Here is a 19932-nt window from a genome sequence, read left to right as displayed (position 1 = left end):
GCTATAAAAAAGTTAAATTAAATTAAAATTAAATCATAAGGCTAAAAAAAATTGCTTTAAGTGTGATTATGAGCATATTACCACCCAGTTCAGAAAAGATTCAGTATTTCAGCTGTCTCTCACCTGTCTATTTGGACAGCAACACTTCTGTCATTCCCAGAAGGCTTCTGTAATCAGGATTACTCTAGAAATACTGCTAACTGACTAACCTAAAGAACTAACCCAAAGTCACGAACTACAATTTAGAGCTCTTGAAGCAATATATCTGTTAAAATATCATTCAATTTTTCCTGTACAAAGCATCAAATAAAACACTTTTACAGAATTAAATGTATGTTACTATCTTCCATAAAAACAGTTTTGCAATAACCAAGTGAGAGAGATTGTTATCTATTTTATATGGCCTTGTACAAGGAGGCATAGAGAAAATTAATAAAAACTGAAATAATAATATAAAAATAACATTGAAAAGACTCAAGGCATCAAATCAAAAGTATGTAAAACAAAACTGAATAGATTCCTAAAAATCTGAAACAATTTTTGAAAACTCAAGTTAGAAAGACCTGAGTTCAAATCCAGTCCTGGAAACTTTCTAGTTGGCTGACCTTGGCCTGTTTATCACTGGAGAAGGAAATGGTAAACCACTCCAGTGTCTTTTGCCAAGAAAATCCTATGGACAGTCATTTGTGTGGTCAAGAAGAATTGGACGCAATTGAAATGACTGAACAACAACTGAAGAATGAATCCATTGGTGGGGTGCAGTTGAACATTGAAATTTGAAAAGAAATAAACAAAACCCTCCAGTGGACAGCAGACACAGAAAGTAGTCTTAACTATTACTATCATTAAAGAGTAAAAGTCAAGAGCAGGAAAGATAATGAGCCAGATTTCCATTCACAATGGGGAAGCTGGACTATCATATTTTAACCTAACAACTCTGAGGACTAAGAAAGGTCATTCATGAACAATGGAAAGGAATAAACAGTTTTTGGCTTAAAAGCCTGATAGAAAAAATCATTACGTGTAATTCTTTTCTGTGCACTTGCCAAAACTAAATAAGCATCAAAAGTATGATATAAAGTAGTGTGGAGTCCTTCTACCGTAATGTTACCAAAGAGTCAACTGTAGAAAAGACAGGTGTGACCTCCAAAAAGCATGTTAAAAGCTACTGGCCAGAGGACAAGAGAAAAATAGTGTTGTAAAAAGGGAAAGGAAAGACAAATATACTAAGAGAAGATAGCTACTAAATATACACAATTAACCTTAATTAGAGACAGTTAATGATAAATAATAAAGTACTTCTTATACTTGAGAATAATGGGTTTTTACCAAAATGTTAATCCTTCATAATCAGAAGATTTTGGGAAACTGAAGTCCTTTCCAACTTCTGAAATTCAATGATCTACAATCCCAAGAGGATCATGGATGAGTTAGAATTGTGTGTGAAAAACCTAGAGCTGAGAGTTTAAGATCAAGAATATTTGCTTAAAAATTCTTAAAACTACTTAATATATCAGATAAAGACTGAAGAAGGCATGAAGTACACTAATTGTGTCAAATTATCTAGTTCCTATGTATAATTGAATAATAACATGGAAAAGAGAAAAGAACACACTCCAAAATAAATAAATTCAACTCTTTAAAAAAAACAAAATGCACATCAATTCCAAAATTGATTCAGTAAAAGGTACAAAGACTCAACTATATTACAACAAACAGAAATTAAATTTTTTTAAACAATAAAAAAAATCTTAACTACATTTTTGTTTCACATATTATATAGAGAAAACAGATAGTATGTGTTTCACTTGTGTCCAGTGGAAAAACAGAATGTGAATACATGGTAATAAAACAGTTATAACCAAAAAATAGTGAAAACGAATTTTTTCCTAAATGATATAAAAGAAAAGGAGAGAAAGGAGAGGGTTTTTTTTTTTTTTCATTGATTAGTTGTGTCTGATTCTTCATGATCTCATCTGGGGTCTTCTTGGCAAAGACATTTAAAAAAAAAAAAAGGAAAGAAATTTTTCTTTAACCAATTAATATTGTCTCCAAAGAACAATAAAGAACATAAATAATGTGCAATTTTATTAAAAAGAATAAGTAAGTACATAAGATTAGGGATTTTCTCAGAAGGTAAAATTTTCCTTTTCCATTAATTTTCCCAAGGCTTCTTGGATTTTGTATTAAACAATGAAGATATTGCAAGAATCATGTTAAACACTACATTTTTAACTAGCAATAAACAATAGTAAAAGGAACTGAAAAAAAGTTAGAAATCAAGTTACTATGACATTATTCAAACTAATGCTTTAAATGAATATTGTAATTTACAATCAAGCATAAGTCCCAATATATTTGAGAACATAACAATTGCTCCTATCTGCCCTCTTATTACTTACTTAAAGAGAGAGTTTTTTGGTCTTTGAGGTTTCTTTTTGGCAAAAAAAGCTGCAAATTCCCGTCCTGTACTTGCATAACTAAGCTGAGCTGATGGTTCAGAAGCCGTCCGAGTGTTCTTCATATCCAAATATTCTGTCAGCAGCATCTACACAAGTAGACAAAACAGTTTCATATATTCAGTTCCAATAAGCTAACAAGACTCAAATCAGCAAATACGTAATAATTCAATTACATATCATTATAGCCAAAGTTATACTAATCCAGATATTTTGAGTTCTTCCATAATTGTTTTCCAAAATGAAGACTATTCCAATAACTGGTCAATTTCCTGCTCTCTATGCTTAAAAGGTCAGAGAAATGAGAAAGAGATAGAAGGGCAAAAGACAGAAAAGGTTTTACTCAAATCAAATTAGTACTATTAAGAATGGAATAGTTGGATAAATTTCTTCACTTAAACCCAAATTTATTATCTGCCTTTATAAGGCCTTGAAATAAGGTCCCTGCTTTCAAAAATTTTATTCTACCTACCAAGTGATGAAACAAAAAACACAAATAAGTAAACATAAAGTAATTCAGGGTAATTTCAAGAAGAATAAACAAAAAAAATAAGGAATCGGTATGTGTCATGTAAGAGGTAGCTCCTAAGTTGTGCTCTGATGAATGTTAAAAATTCGAAGAGGCAGAATTGAGGAACAAGGACATTCCAGACATGTGGAAAATATGGGCTGGGGAAAGGAGAGCCTAAACAAAAGAATGACTAACTTATAAAGCTATTCAATAGTCTGGATATGTAGAAATAAATGGATAAATGGATGTTGTTTGTCCATTTTCAAAGAAGACCAATAATATCACAAGGTGATGTCTTGTGTTAAGGCGGAGTTATAGAAAGTCATTACCCTCCCTCCCAAAGTCATGAAGTCCAGTGGCAAGACAAGAGTAAGCGCTGTCCTGATTGAAGTGTCTTCAATGTCCTACCAAGCTCTCAGAGCTTCAAAAGTATGACCTGAGGAAGGTAACTCCCTGGGGCCTAGTTTCATTACTTGTAAAATGAGGGATCATTAGGCAGCTCTGCAGGGAGAGCACCAGACCTGGAGTCAAGAAGACTTCCTGAGTTCAAACACACACACACTTAGTAGCTGTGTGACCCTGGATAAGTCACTTCACCCTGCCTGCCTCAGTTTCCTCATTTGTAAAATAAGCTGGAGAAGGAAATGGCAAATCCTTGCAGAATATTGAACAAGAACCCTCAACCTGGCCATGAAGAGCAGAGCCTGACAAAACAACTGAATAATCACACAATAAGAACAGGATGGATAATCTGTAGGGTTCCTATGCAGTGCAAGATCTGTGATCATGTGACCCTTAGCAGCTAATTTGATATTATCCCTGAGAAAGAGGACAAGTCAAGGATTAGGCCAAAATTTGAGACAGGATAACCAGTGGTTTTGGATTTAGCAAGTAAAAGATTACTGACAAAGTGTTAGAGGAAATTTTACCAGAGACGTAAGGTTGGAAGTCAGGCAGCAAGGAGTTGAAAAAATGAATAGGAGGACAGAAAAATGAAATAAAACATGAAGTTTTTTGTTTTACTTTTGTGCTATGAAAGAGAACAGTTTCCAAAGGATAATAAACTTGAAGAGCTTTCAAGTTGAAGGATTTCTTTCTTAATGACCTAAGCAGTCTTTTTAACCAAGAAGTAATCAATAGAAAAGGAGAAAATGAAGTTAAGAGTAAGGGGGAAATTATAAGAAGGCAATCTACTTCAATTGTAAGGATAGGTATTTTTATTTATTTATTTTAATAGTTTCCCCAGTTACATTCAAAATAATTTTTTTTTTACATTTTTTAAAATTTTTGAGTTCTAGGTTCTTTTCCTTATCTCTAACCACAATTAAGAATTCATATGTGAATTTATGCAAAACATTTCCATTAAAGTCAAGTTGTGAAAGAAAACATAGTTCTCTCACCCTAATGAAAATAAAAACCCTCAAGAAAAGTTAAAAAGAGAAAGAGAGAAAGAAAGAAATAGAGAATGCTTTGATCTGTATTCAAACATAATCAGTTTCTTCTCTGGATATGGATAGGATTTTTCATCAAAAGTCCTTCAGAAGAATACATTCAAAAATATAGCTTGCCCAGATTAACAGAGGAAGAAGCAAATAGACTAAACAGTCCCATCTTAGAAAAAGAAATAGAATAAGCTATTAACCAACTCCCTAAGAAAAAAATCACCAGGACCAGATGGATTTACACGTGAATTCTACCAAACATTTAAAGAACAATTAACTCCAATGCTATATAAACTATTTTAAAAAATAGAGATTGAAGGAGTCCTACCAAACTCCTTTTACGACACAGAGATGGTACTGATACCTAAACCAGGTAGGCTGAAAAGAGAGAAAGAAAATTATAGACCAATCTCCCTAATGAATATTGATGCTAAAATCTTAAACAAAATATTATCAAAAAGATTACAGAAAATCATCCCCAGGATAATAACACTATGACCAAGTAGGATTTATACCAGGAATTCAGTGCTGGTTCAATATTAGGAAAACTATTAGCATAACTGACTATATCAATAAGCAAACTAACAAAAACCATATGATCATCTCAATAGATGCAGAAAAAGCATTTGATAAAATCCAACATCCATTCCTAATAAAAACACTTGAGAGTATAGGAATAAATGGACTTTTTCTTAAAATAGTCAGGAGCATATATTTAAAACCGTCAGTTAGCATCATATGCAATGGGAAAAAAATGGAACCTTTCCCAATAAGATCTGGAGTGAAGCAAGGTTGCCCACTATCACCATTATTATTCAATATTGTATTAGAAACACAAGCCTCAGCAATAAGAGTCGAGAAAGAGATTAAAGGAATTAAAGTAGGCAATGAGGAAATCAAACTATTACTCTTTGCAGGTGATATGATGGCATACTTAGAGAACCCCAGAGATTCTACTAAAAAGCTAATAGAAATAATTTATAACTTTAGCAAAGTTGCAGGGTATAAAATAAATCCCCATAAATTCTCAGCATTTTTATACATCACCAACAAAATCCAACAGCAAGAGATAAAAAGAGAAATTCCATTCAAAACAACTGTTGACAGCATAAACTATTTGGGAATCTATCTACCAAAGGAAAGTCAGGAATTATATGAGCAAAATTACAAAAAACTTTCCACACAAATAAGGTCAGACTTAAATAATTGGAAAAATATTAAGTGCTCTTGGATAGGCCGAGCGAATATAATAAAGATGACAATACTCCCTAAACTAATTTATTTACTTAGTGCTATACCAATCAGACTTCCAAGAAAATATTTTAATGATCTAGAAAAAATAACAACAAAATTCATATGGAATAATAAAAGGTTGAGAATCTCAAGGGAATTAATGAAAAAAAATCAAATGAAGGTGGCCTAGCTGTACCTGATCTAAAATTATATTATAAAGCAGCAGTCACCAAAACCATCTGGTATTGGCTAAGAAATAGATTAGTTGATCAGTGGAGCAGGTTAGGTTCACAAGACAGAATAGTCACCTATAGCAATCTAGTGTTTGACAAACCCAAAGATCCTCACTTTTGGGACAAGAATTCATTATTTGACAAAAACTGCTGGGATAACTGGAAACTAGTACAGCAGAAATTAGGCATGGACCCACACTTAACACCATATACCAAGATAAGATCAAAATGGGTCCATGATTTAGGCATAAAGAACGAGATTATAAATAAATTAGAGGAACATGGGATAGTTTATCTCTCAGACCTGTGGAGGAGGAAGAAATTTGTGACCAAAGATGAACTAGAGATCATTATTGATCACAAAATAGAAAATTTTGATTACATCACATTAAAATGCTTTTGTACAAACAAAACTAATGCAAACAAGATTAGAAGGGAAGCAACAAACTGGGAAAATATCTTCACAATTAAAGATTCTGATAAAGGCCTCATTTCCAACATATATAGAGAATTGACTCTATAAGAAACCAAGCCATTCTCCAATTGATAAATGATCGAAGGATATGAACAGACAATTCTCAGATGATGAAGCTGAAACTATTACCACTCATATGAAAGAGTGCTCCAAATCATTATTAAGCAGAGAAATGCAAATTAAGACAACTCTGAGATACCACTACATACCTGTCAGATTGGCTAAGATGACAGGAAAAAATAATGATGAGTGTTGGAGGGGATGCGGGAAAACTGGGACACTGATGCATTGTTGGTGGAGCTGTGAACGAATCCAACCATTCTGTAGAGCAATCTGGAATTATGCCCCAAAAGTTATCAAACTGTGCATAGCATTTGACCCAGCAGTGCTACTACTGGGCTTATACCCCAAGGAGATACTAAAGAAGGGAAAGGGACCTGTATGTGCCAAAATGTTTGTGGCAGCCCTTTTTGTAGTGGCTAGAAACTGGAAAATGAATGGATGCCCATCAATTGGAGAATGGTTGGGTAAATTGTGGTATATGAATGTTATGGAATATTATTGTTCTGTAAGAAATGACCAGCAGGACAAATACAGAGAGGCTTGGAGAGACTTACATGAACTGATGCTGAGTGAAATGAGCAGAACCAGGAGATAATTATATACTTCAACAACGATACTGTATGAGGATGTATTCTGATGGAAGTGGATTTCTTTGACAAAGAGACCTAACTCAGTTTCAATTGATCAAGGATGGACAGAAGCAGCTACACCCAAAGAAAGAACACTGGGAAATGAATGTAAACTGTTTGCATTTTTGTTTTTCTTCCCAGGTTATTTTTACCTTCTGAATCCAATTCTCCCTGTGCAACAAGAGAACTGGTTCTGCACACATACATTGTATCTAGGATATACTGCGACATATTGAACATATATAGGACTGCTTGCCATCTAGGGGAGGGGGTGGAGGGAGAGAGGGGAAAAATCGGAACAGAAGTGAGTGCAAGGGATAATGTTATAAAAAAAAATTACCCTGGCGTGGGTTCTGTCAATAAAAAGTTATTATAATAAAAAAAAATAAAATAAAATAAAAATTCCTTCAGAGTAATTGTGGATGATTGTACTACTGAGAATAACAAAGTCATTTATAGCTAGTCATTCTAGAACATTGCTTTTACTTTCTATATAATACATTTCACCTTAATTGAGTTCATGGAGGACTTTCCAGGTTTGTTTGTTTTTTCTCCTGAAAGCATCCTGCTCATCACTTCCCATAGAAAAATAATGTTTCATCATAAACACATACCACAGTTTATTGAGTCATTCTCCAATTGATAAGCATTCCCTTAATTTCCTTTTTCCCCCCAAGGAAGAGAATTGCTATGAAAATTTTTGAACATATAAATCATTTTCCATTTTTAAAAAAATCTCATAACAACTAGTGGTACTGTTAGGTCAAAGAATATGCATGAAATTGTAGTCTTTGAGGCATAGATCATATCTTTTGATCATTTATCAATTGGGGCATGGTTCTTATTTTTTATAAATTTGATTCAATTCTCTCTATGTTTAAGAAATAAGGCCTTATCAGAGGAAAATTGCTTCAAAATTCTTTTCACAATTACTATTGCTAACTGTATTTTCCACACACCCCCTAAACTCCATTTATTCTCTCTCTCTTTCACCCCATCCCTTCTCAAAAGTGTTTTGGTACTGACCATTCCTTCCCCCATTATGCCCTCTCTTCTATTATCCAATCCCCTTTCCCATATCCCATTCCCTTCCTATTTTCCTGCAGGGTAAAATACATTTCTATATCCTTATTGAATATATATGTTATTTCCTCTTTGAGTCAATCCTGATGAGTAAATTCTCTCACCTTCTTCTCCCCCTTTTCTCCCCTTTATTATAACAGCTTTTTCTTGCCTCTTTTTTGTCAGATAATTTGTAACAATCTACTTCTCTCTTTCCCTTTTTTCCAGTATACTCTTCTTTCATCATTAAAAAAAAAAAAAAAAGATATGAGCAAGTATTTTTTTTTATTAAGGCTTTTTATTCACAAAGTATATGCATGGGTAATTTTTTCCAAAATTGACCCCAGAATAAATCCTTATTGCAAAATTTCCCCTTCTTTCCCCCATCCCCTCCTCCACCCAGCAGGCAGTCCAATTCATGCCAAATATGCCAAAATACATGCCAGATCCAATATGTATATACATATTCACACAGCCATCCAGTTGCACATGAAAAATCAGATCAAGAAAGAAGAAAAAGAAAAACTGAGAAAAAAGAAACAAAACGCAAGCAAATAACAGAGAGAGTGAGAATGCTACGTTGTATGTTCTACCCTCTGTTCCCATAGTTCTCTTTCTGGGTGTAGATGGTTCTCTTCATCACTACACAAGTGGAACTGGTCCAAATCATCTCAATGTTGCAGAGAGCCACATCCATTAGAATTTATCATCATATAGTCCTGTTGTTGCTGTGTATAATGATCTCCTAGTTCTAAAGAGCAAGTATTTTTAAAGCATACTGGTTTAACATCTAGAGTAGTGAAATGTGGTGGAATTTATTCAATATCCTTGTCCCTTCTCATTCAATACACCTTAATATAAATCTCAATTATTCAGAATACTTAGCAAAATACTCAAATAACTAAAATTTCTCAACAATTCTGTGAAATAGAGGCCATTGTAAGGAGTTAATATGTTCTCAAAACAACAACCACCATTCAGTCTCCTAAGGATCTCTTCATGTTCAGATAAGAAAATGTTAGCCAAGTATTATACAATTTTGATTTATAATGCTACACAATAAGATTAAGTTTTATAAATAACATAATACCTTTCCAATAGGTATTGTACAAAAGGTATTGTAGTAGAAGAAAGTTCATTTAAATCCACTATACTTTACTTACTAAGGCAGGGAAATGTAATTATATTCACTTACCCAGAACTCCAATCTTTCTATAGATCGAAATGAACTGATATTGTTCCTGTACCAAGGATATATGCCTGAAATATGTTAAAGAATCTATATATCTAGTGATCCCAATTCCTAAAGTAAGTAGAATCAAATTTACCAGAAGGCAGAAAGGTGATGTCCCTAGTGAGGAATACATGAGTCAAATACCACCCAGGACACTTATTAATAGTGTGATCTTGGACTAGTTAATTAATCTTAGCTTGCTAAAATGGGGAAAAAATAGTACCTATTTGCAAGATTGAGAGGATCAAATAAAATAATATTTGTCAAGTGCTTAACACAGTGCCAAGTAGAGAGCAGAAACTATATTAGTGTTTATTCCTTTCTCCTTATCCTAAAATATATTGATGTCATAATATGTTAATGTGTGATACATGAACACATTAGTAATGTAAATTAATATATTACCCATTTTTCAATATTTTCTTTAATTCATTGATAATTTCTTGCTTAAAAAATTTTGTCCTATTGTAAAAGATATGATCACTTTAAATTTCTAACTGCAGCAGTATCTAAAGCGAAATTCTAAGGTAATTCATGGTAAAAAACCTTTAGCTACGTCTGGTTAGAGATCTTATGAAAATTGAATTTTAAAAGACAAGGGAGAAAGAAAAGGGAGAAAGCTGTGCTATCGCTTGTCTATTTTAGTTATAAACCCTTTGATCCTACAATCCTTCCTAGGGAGTAAAGTGGGAAAATATTTCTTTCTTGCTGGGAAAACAAGATAATAGCAGAGAAGTGATCATACAGAGGGGTACAGAGGCACTGTGTTTGCTGTTTTCCTCCAGCTTCCTTTTTTAAAAAGCTGAGAAAAGAACCTGAGGTAAAAGGAAAAGGCTTTGGGCAAAGAGAGGAGTTTGATAAACAACAAAAAAAGTAGGAAATTTAGATTAAATTACTGGGCAAGACTTGGTACAGAGCAGAAGCAAGACTCACTAAAATTATGTTTAACAGAAGAACACTGTGCACAGCAACAACAAGATTGTGTGATGACCAACTCTGATGAACATGGCTCTTTTCAACAGTGAAGTGATTCAGGACAGTTTTAAGAGATGTGATGGAGAGAGTCATTCTTACCCCAGAGAGAGAGAGAGAACTGTGGAGACTAAGTGTGGATCACAACATAGTATTTTCCTTTTTTGTTGTTTGTTGCTGCTTGCTTGCTTTTCTTCCTCATTTTTCCCCTTTTGATAAGATTTTTCTTGTGCACCAAGTTAAATATGGAAAGATGTTTGGAAGAAATGCACATGTTCAACCTATTATTAGATTACTTGCTGTCTAGAGGAGAGAAGAGGCAGGGAAGGAGGGAGAGAAAAAGAAAAATTTTGATCACAAGGTTATGCAAGGGTGAATTCTGAAAACTAGCTTTGCTTGTATTTTAAAAAATAAAAATAATTTTTTATTATAAAAATATTATAAAATTTATATTATTATAATATAATTATAATAATTATTATAAAAATAAAAATAATGTTTAAACATAAAAGGGAAGAGGAAAAGCAATAGTTAGGACATGAGCAAAAAATAGATATGTTCACATACCTTAGGTATTTTTATTAAATAATTTCAAAGAAAATTAAAATCTACCCCCCCAAAATCACAATCCTTTATAACTTTGAGATCATATGACTTGGTCAAAGCAACAGAGATTTGGAGTTATGAATGAAAGTTAAGCACGTATGACAAGCATATAAGGGAGTGGTAGGCAGGAACCGGTGTACTGGTCTAAGAAGTCACAGGGATGATGAGTAGAGGCATAGGGGAATCAGTTAGCATAGTTTTACAATAGTTCTGGTGGTATGGATTTGATTACTATTCCCACAGCTACAAATGGAGAACAGGTGGAGATGACTAAAAAGGGTATGCATGCATCTTGACAGGGCAGATGGCAAGAAGATGTCCAGGACAGATGGTAGGAAAAGATACTGTGATAGGACCAATAACGAATAGGTTTTTCCTTTCCCTCTGCAGCAAGAGCTATGCTAGTCTTTCCCACCTCCTCCCATAAAAAATAAAGTCACATAGTTATCACCAGAACCTAACTAAATGGGGGTTGAACAAGAGGTTGGCAAGAAGAGATTCATTCACACTATGCTCCCCTAGATATATTCTCTCTGACAATAATGATGTCACTCCCTGAACAATTAAGGGCCCCAAAATGCCCAAACACTATAGCTAGGGCCTTTTACACTTAAAAGATACTTGCCCTATAGAATACAGGAATTTTTATTTAGAGATAAAAGGAACTGTTTCTACACAAGCTAAACTACTGGTATACCCTTTTTAACTATCCTTTCTAGGCTTCAGCTAAGCAAACTTCCTTTGATTAAGTATTAAATTGTTTGTGGTAACACTATTTTGCCCCCAAGTGGAACTTGAATTAAAACTGAGCTGATCTGAGTACCCACCCCACCCCCACCACCAACAAAGGGAAACCCATTAAGTATGATTTGGGTTTAGCTGCACAGAGCAATGAAACTGAGAGATGGAAGTGCTGTTGGAGGTCACCTTATCAATTCCCTCATTTTAGAACCTAAAGAGTTTAAGTAATTTGTTTCACAGAGGTCAGTGAAAGCAAAGTTGAGATTTGAACTCACATCCTCTGACTTCAAATTTGATGTTCCTTGTTCTTTATCACATTGGTAATAGTGTATTCAAAGTGAAAGGACAATAGTACCTCCTATCTAATGCTTTGTACCTTTCCTTTTACAACCACAAATAGAACAAGAGGGGTCACTCCCCCTGAGTCAAAACACTTCATTTTACAGATAAAGAAAGAGGGACTGAGAAATATCAAATTATTTGTCCCATATCAGAGTGACCAAGCAGGCTTCAAATTCAGCATCAGTCATCATTTCTCCACTATGTAGTCTTCTATTCTTAATTCCTCACTGTATTCTAATTTCATACCTTCCTCACAATCATCCTCTGGCATAGGTAAAGCAGTTATTATTTCAACTTTATCAATAAGGACTCTCAACCCAAGTCCTACTCCAATGTATTATAGTGCAATGAAAGCAATGCTACATTCTCAAAAGGCTGGGCCAGCAGAACAGCCCAAGTTTTTGGCACTTTTACCTACGAATAATTCATCTAAAGGCCAGACTAATCTACTTCAATCACTGCTTCCATCACTTAATTCTTCTGCTCATAAATCTTTAATAATCTACCAGAGAATGTCCAAATGTATGGGTCTAATATTCAAGATATTCTACAGTCTGATCAAAATCTGCTTTCTCATTTTTACTTCCTCTAAATACTCAAATATGAGTCTCTAGATAGCCTGAGCTAATTCTCTGAATATACTTTTCATGTCCCTACATCTACATCCATGTCTTTCTTCAGAATATGGCCCTGATTGTAATTCTCTCCTTACCTTTTCTTCTGCTTATGTGAATGTTACTCTTTTTTCAAGGACTAGTAAGTTTCAATATCTCCATAAAAATCTTTCCCAAGTACCCCATTCCATAGTGACTTTTCCTCCAAATGGAACAGAATGGCACTTACTATCTATAACACTCAAATAACTCATCTCATGTACAATTACTAGTTATAATTTTTGATATCTCTGAAACCAAATTATAAGTAAGCCTCTTAAAGGAAGAGGCTGCTAATAATAATGATAATAAAAACAAGTGAGTTTTTATATAGTACTTTATGTTTGCCATATGCTTTATAAATATCTCATTGTATCTTCACAATAACCCCAGGAAATAAGTTTAATTATTATCCTCATATTACAAAGGAGAAAACTGAGGCAGATAAAGATTAACTAACTTGTCCAGGGTCATGCAGTCAATGTCTAAAGCAAGATTTATACTCATGTCTCCCTCAATCCTCAGTCCAGATTGAGAGATCCATTGTGCTCCCTAACTGCCTCATTAGATTAGGATTCTTAGTATAGCTGGTAGGTACTTGATAAATGTACTGCTTGATTAATTAATTAATGATAACCCTTTGTGGCAAGATGTTGCTACTAATACAAAGCTACATATCAACTGAAAATTATAGGTTATATAACAAGATAGTATCTCGCCTATAAAGCAGGATTTTTGAGACACTTTTTCCCCATTTGTGGCTCAAAGTGTTGCTTTTTAAATATACTTAAAATATTGCTCTCATAACAAAAGTAACAATAGCAAGACATTAAAATTAAAGCCTTTTTTAAAAAAATTCCTAGAAGAATAATGGGATAATTCTATATTGTATTGAACTGGCTGAATCTTCCAAAAGGAGAATAATGAAGCAAATTATATTAGCCAGTTCAAAAAAGCTAACCACTTAATGTCTTCATTGCAAATAACACTCTCATATTTACATAATGATTTACAACTTGCAATTAGAACACAAATACTCCTCCTTGAACCCCTGTGAATTCTTGTTGTTATTTTCCATAAAAGAAAACTGAGGCAGATTAAAGCTGTGTTTTGTCCATTTCTGCCTATTTCTACATTCACAAGGCACACTATAATCTCTACCAAAAATGCAAAATAGTTCATACAGTGATCCTAGTTAACTATCTCTTTGGAATTCTTAATTTTTTGGTTTCAAATATCAAGAATTCTCTTTGGTAGGTAAGCACTCTAGCATAATAAAGTCATATTTTATGAGAGATTCTAAAATAAGTTAAAAGGCATTATTACCTAGAGTGACAAAAACACACAAAAAAGTCACAGCTGGAGAATACTTGAAAATTTATATAACGTTATTGTTCTCTTTAATGTCTGCTGTAATACTTTACTAGCAGTTGCTAAGATATTAGTCAAAAAACTCATGATGTGTAAATGAGGGACAAGATTCTAAGATTTATAATGCAATAGAAAGTTTACAATATCCCCATGTTGAACAAGTATTCCCTACTTAGAATTTAAAATGTTAGAACTCAATCACACTATTTTAATTCATTGAACATTTATAAAACACTCATGTACACAGCATGCTACTAGGTACTGAGAGAGGTACAATGTTAATATTTTTTGCTATTGCTGTTCAATCATTTTAGTCATGTCTAACTCCTCATAGTCCTACTTGGGGTTTTCTTGGAATGATTGGCCATTTCCTTCTCTAGCTCATTTTACAAACAATGAAACCACTGAGGTAAATGGGATTAAGTCACTTGCTTAGAGTACATAGCTAGTAAATACTTTATGACAAATTTTGAACTCAGTTCTTTCTAACTATAGGCCTCGGTGTTCTATTATGCCACCTAACTACCCCTAAATAAGATATTTTTCAAAGGTCAATACAGGAGAGGAAAAATATATGCCAAAAAAAACCCTCACTATGCAAAGTGGAAGGTGAAAAGCATCTGAGAGGAACAAAAAATTATTATAAAAATTCCTAAAAAGGAAAGATTATTTCTTTTATAAATTTTAGAGAAAGCATTATAAGGAAGTAAATTACAAGTTCAGTTTGAATCACTCAAACAATAAACATTTTTTAAATAAAATTTTACTGACATGTTTCCTTCTTATGATGCCCTAAATTTTTTCCCATATCTACCTCCCTTCTTCCTCCTAGACAATCATCTCTTATAACAAAGAATTATTTATTAAAAGAAAAATAAGAAATGAATAAAAATCTATAAAACCAATAATAAATCAAAAACCATCTGACAGTATATGCAATGGTCCACATTCAGGGACCTCTGCAAAAGAGTATGGAAGAAGGAATTTTCTCATAGTTTTTTGGGGAAGGACAAATTTGTTCTTTGTAATTTTCAATTTCATCTTCATTTTTTTTTGTTTTCATTAATTCTACTATATCATCAAGTATTTGTTTTCTTGGCTCAGCTTCATTTTACATACATTCTTTTAAATCTTTCCATAATTTTCTGTATTCATCATATTCATTATGTTTTACAGCATAAAAGCTCCATACTATAATTTATTTTGTTGTTCAGTTGTTTTTCAGTAGTGTCTGATTCTTCCTGATTTCATTTGGGCTTTTTTTTCACGATTCTACCAACAAAGCACTAATGGGTCTATTTTATAACTCCAACATTATTTGCTGATTGTGGGGTAAATTCTCTGGATCATTTTGATTTATATTTCTCTTTTATTGATTTGGTGCATACTTTCACATAGTAATTAATAGTTTGCAATTTTTTTTGGTAATTCTTCTTTTGAGAATTCTTTGACCATTTCTCTTTTGGGAAATGGTTTTTGGTGTTACAGATTTCTGCTAGTTATTTGCCTCTCTTGGATACCAACCCTTTTTCGAGAAATGTGATACAAAGAATTTTCCCCCTAGTCAACTGTTTTATATCCTAGATGCTTTAACTTTATTTGTGCGAATGTGTTTCAATTTCACATTATCAAAATTACGTGTTTTATTTTTTGTAATTTTCTCTTCATTGCTTGGTTATGAATTCTTCTCCCATATCTGGTTGTGAAAGGAATATGATCCCTGACTCTTCTGATTTTTTCATGATATGAGCTTTTGTATTAAGGACATGTATACATTTTGAATTTATTGTGAAATATAGAATACATTGTTGATCTAAATGTAACATCTGCCTGATTGCTTTCCCGGTTTCCTCAGGAGTTCATGTCATATCAATCATGGAGCTAATTCCTAAGTAATTTATGTCTTTGAATTTACTGAACACTGGGTAATTGAGTTTCATTTCCTATTCTCCCTGGTGTTGTTTCTCCCAATGATCTAATTGTTTAAAAAATTTTAACTAAAATCAAATTTTTCTGAAAGCAGCTTTATTATATAATTTGAAGATCTAGGAGTGTTAGTCCCTCTTCATAAGTACTTTTAAATACTTCCTTTGATACACTAGATCTTTTGTTTCTCCAAATCAGGAGTTGATTACTTGTTTTCATAAGGCTGACAAACTAAAAACGATCTAGTTCATGGACTGTACAAAAGAATCTTGTAGTCCAGATTTGGCCAATGATTGTTGATCTCTGCTCTAAATTAAAAGTAAAAGTATCTATTTGATACTTTGATTGGTGTAGCATTAACACTTTAAAGTAACTTTGAGAGCATTGTAATTTTTTATGTTGGTATGGCCCAGCCATGATCACCAAATATTCCATAGTTATTAAGTTGTTCTTTAATGGGGATGGAAGTTTTCGGGATAAAGAATGGCATGAGCAAAGACATAGAGGTGGAAAATCAACAGGTATATTTGTGAAACATCCAAGAGTGAGTTAAGCTTAGAATCTGTGAAGAAAAACATTGCTAAATATAAGGCTGAAAAAGCAGATTGGTCCTTTTTGAAAATGAAAAACAAACAGCAACTAATGTCATCATGGAATAATGGCTTGACTCTTGCATGAATTGAATTTAAATGAGACAAAGTCATCAACCTCATTCTTTCTTCCAGAATCATCAAATTCCAGTAGCAAAGTCAGATAACCAGCAATTACCTGGAATGCAGTGGATGATCTTGATGTCTGACTGAGCTCAAAGTGTTCCACGGAGCCTGTTTCAATTGCCTTCGTGTCCATTGAAAAAAATTTATCACAAAAGTTTTTGCTGAAATGTGATCATTACATATGCTACAGTTCTTGGAACCATAAAATTTGGTGGCAAGAGGACACCAAAAGTGAATGAGCAGCCCTGAAAAGGTTCAGCAAACCTTCACATGAGAGCTGCTAGCCCTCCTTGAACACTCCATATAGTACACAGATTGGTATCAGAATGGATAAGGCCTGACTACCATGCTAAGTCTGAACTTTATATGTTACAAGTGTCACTTTGTGTCTTATAAATGTCTTAGTAATTTAAAAAACAAAACAAAACAAAACAAAAACCTGATAGTTACATCTTCTCTACCCAGACAGACAACCATTCACCCAATATCTTTTCTCAAATCCTATTGTTATCTACATAACAAGTTCATGTTTATATGGCATATTCTGTTTTGCACAACATGTACAGAACCTCCTTATGTGGTCACTGTGCAAACAACCAAGTCCCATATAGTCCACAGACTCAGAAATGCATTGTTACCACTTATTACTTCCATTCATTCAAACCTTGATAATGAGTCAGCACTGCCCATAACCTCAAAGCTGTGCTTGAGTAGTAGCTTATAAGCCAAAAAGTAGAGCAATGAAGAAGATGAAATAGCTCCCTACGAAGTTTCAACATACATTTGACAGCAATTTACAGGCATATCCAAAACATCTCATCATGGTCTTGAGAACATTCATTTTAGAAGAAAATGAACACAATATTGGTTCCAGAAAGATAAGAATGAATAATATCAAGTTTTTGTGCTATAATCTGTATCTATATCATTTTAATAATAAAACAACTCTAAGTAAACAAGACATGACAAAAAAATAGAAGAATGAGAAAGAAAAGCAAGAAAAGAGTTAAGAAAATGGAATTAGAAGTCCAATTTCCCTATGATATAGAAACTAAGAAGCATTTTTGTAAGGAAACAAAATAAAATGAACACAGTAATTTCAATAATAGAATAACTCTGAATTCTATTACATTCATTATGAAAATCAATTGTTCAATTAAAACAGTCATTGGTATGAACTTGTGAAAAAGTCCCTTTCTTAGGGACCTGTATGTGCACGAATGTTTGTGGCAGCCCTCTTTGTAGTGGCCAGAAACTAGAAACTGAGTGAATGCCCATCAATTGGGGAATGGTTGAGTAAATTGTGGTATATGAATAATATGGAATATTATTGTTCTGTAAGAAATGACCAGCAGGATGATTTCAGAAACGCCTGGAGAGACTTACACGAACTGATGCTGAGTGAAATGAGCAGGACCAGGAGATCATTATATACTTCAACAATGATACTATATGATGATCAATTTTGATGGACGTGGCCATCTTCAGCAATGAGATCAACCAAATCATTTCCAATAGAGCAGTAATTAACTGAACCAGCTATACCCAGTGAAAGAATTCTTGGAGATGACTATGAACCACTACATAGAATTCCCAATCCCTCTATTTTTGTCCACCTGCATTTTTGATTTCCTTCACAGGCTAATTGTACACTATTTCAAAGTCTGACTCTTTTTATACAGCAAAATAACTTTGGACATGTATACATATATTGTATTTAACTTATACTTTAGCATATTTAACATGTATTGGTCAACCTGTCATCTAAGGGAAGGGGGTGGGGAAAGGAGGGAAAAAGTTGGAACAAAAGGATTTGCAACTGTCAATGCTGAAAAATTACCTATGCATATATCTTGTAAATAAAAAGCTATAATAATAGCAAAAAAAAAAAAAAAAAAAAAAAGTCCCCCTTTTCAATGTGCAGGATAAAACAGGTAGTTCCAAGAAGTGGATTACATCTAAAATGGTCCCATATCAAAATTCTGATTGGAAAGAATGTAACACAAAGTTAATTTTTTTTTTTTTAACTGCAAGAAAGAACACTTTTCCAGGACTAGTTAAGAAACAGAATAGAGAATCAGTAGAATGGATTACGTTCATGAGATACAATAATCATTGACTAGAGTAAGCTATTGTTTGATAAACCCAGTGACTCCAGTTTCTGAGATAAGAACTAGTTATCTGACAAAAATCAGTAGGGAAACTGGAAACAGTATAGCAAAAACTAGGCACTAATCAACATCTAAGATCCTATTCCAAGATAAGATCAAATTGGGTTCAAGATTTGAACACAAAAGGGTGGTACTAGAAGCAAATTAAGAGAACAAAGGACAGTTTACTTCTCAGATCTGTGGAAAAGGAATCTATGGCCAAAGAAGAACTAGAGTACAGTATGAAATGCAAAATGGATAATTTTGATTACATTAAATTTAAAAGGTTTTGTACCAATAAAACTAAAGCAGTCAAGATTAAAGGGAAGTAAAAAGCTGGGGAAAAAATTTATATACAGTGTTTCTGATAAAGGCCTCATTTCTAAAATATATAGAGAATTGACTCAAATTTATAAGAATCCAAGCCATTACCCAATTGATAAATGGTGAAAGAATATGAACAGACAATTTTCAGAAGATGAAATTAAAGTTATTTCTAGTCATATTAGAAAATACTCTAAATCATTATTGATTAGAGAAATGCAAATTGACCCACTGAGGTACCATTTTTCACCTTTCAAATTGGCTAAGATGACAAGAAAATACAATGATAAATGTTGGAGGAAATGGGGGAAAACTGGGACACTAATGCATTGTTGATGGAGTTGTGAACTGATCTAATCATTCTGGAGAGCAATTTGGAATTATGCCCAAAGAGCTATCAAATTGTGCATCCCCTTTGATCCAGCAGTGTCTGTATTGAGTCTGTATCCTAAAGAGGTAAAAAAGAGGGTAAAAGACTCACATGTACAGAAATGCTTGTAGCAGCTCTTTTTGTGCTGGCAAGGAATTGGAAATTTAGCAGATAACATATCAATTGGGAAATGGCTAAATAAGTTGTATAACTGTAATGAAATATTTTTCTCTAAGAAATGATGAGCAGACTGATCTCAGAAAAGCCTGGAAAGACTAATATGAATTGATGTTGAATGAAGTGAGCAGAACTAAGAAAAGAACAAGGAGACTCTGCCTTTCGGAAATCACAGGGTCAAGTAAAGGAGTACATTTTAGGGATGGAAGAACTTGGGACTACTATAAATGGCAAGGAAAAAGC

General features: G+C 33.4%; 1 protein-coding gene across 2 annotated transcripts in view; it reads right to left on the bottom strand.

The window, feature by feature from the left end:
• The window catches only part of EXOC4 (exocyst complex component 4), a 913849-nt gene that overhangs the window by 661049 nt on the left and 232868 nt on the right, over positions 1-19932 (bottom strand). For both annotated transcript variants that reach the window (XM_031941130.1, XM_031941132.1), the window contains exon 8: positions 2403-2548. In XM_031941130.1, the coding sequence (XP_031796990.1) occupies positions 2403-2548 (146 nt within the window). The remainder of the gene's footprint in view (positions 1-2402; positions 2549-19932) is intronic.

The sequence above is a fragment of the Sarcophilus harrisii genome, chromosome 5 (genome assembly GCF_902635505.1).
Source record: "Sarcophilus harrisii chromosome 5, mSarHar1.11, whole genome shotgun sequence".
In the NCBI taxonomy this organism is placed as follows: Eukaryota; Metazoa; Chordata; class Mammalia; order Dasyuromorphia; family Dasyuridae; genus Sarcophilus; species Sarcophilus harrisii.
The sequence above is the reverse complement of the archived record's forward strand: the minus strand, read 5'-3'. Positions and strand labels throughout refer to the sequence as shown.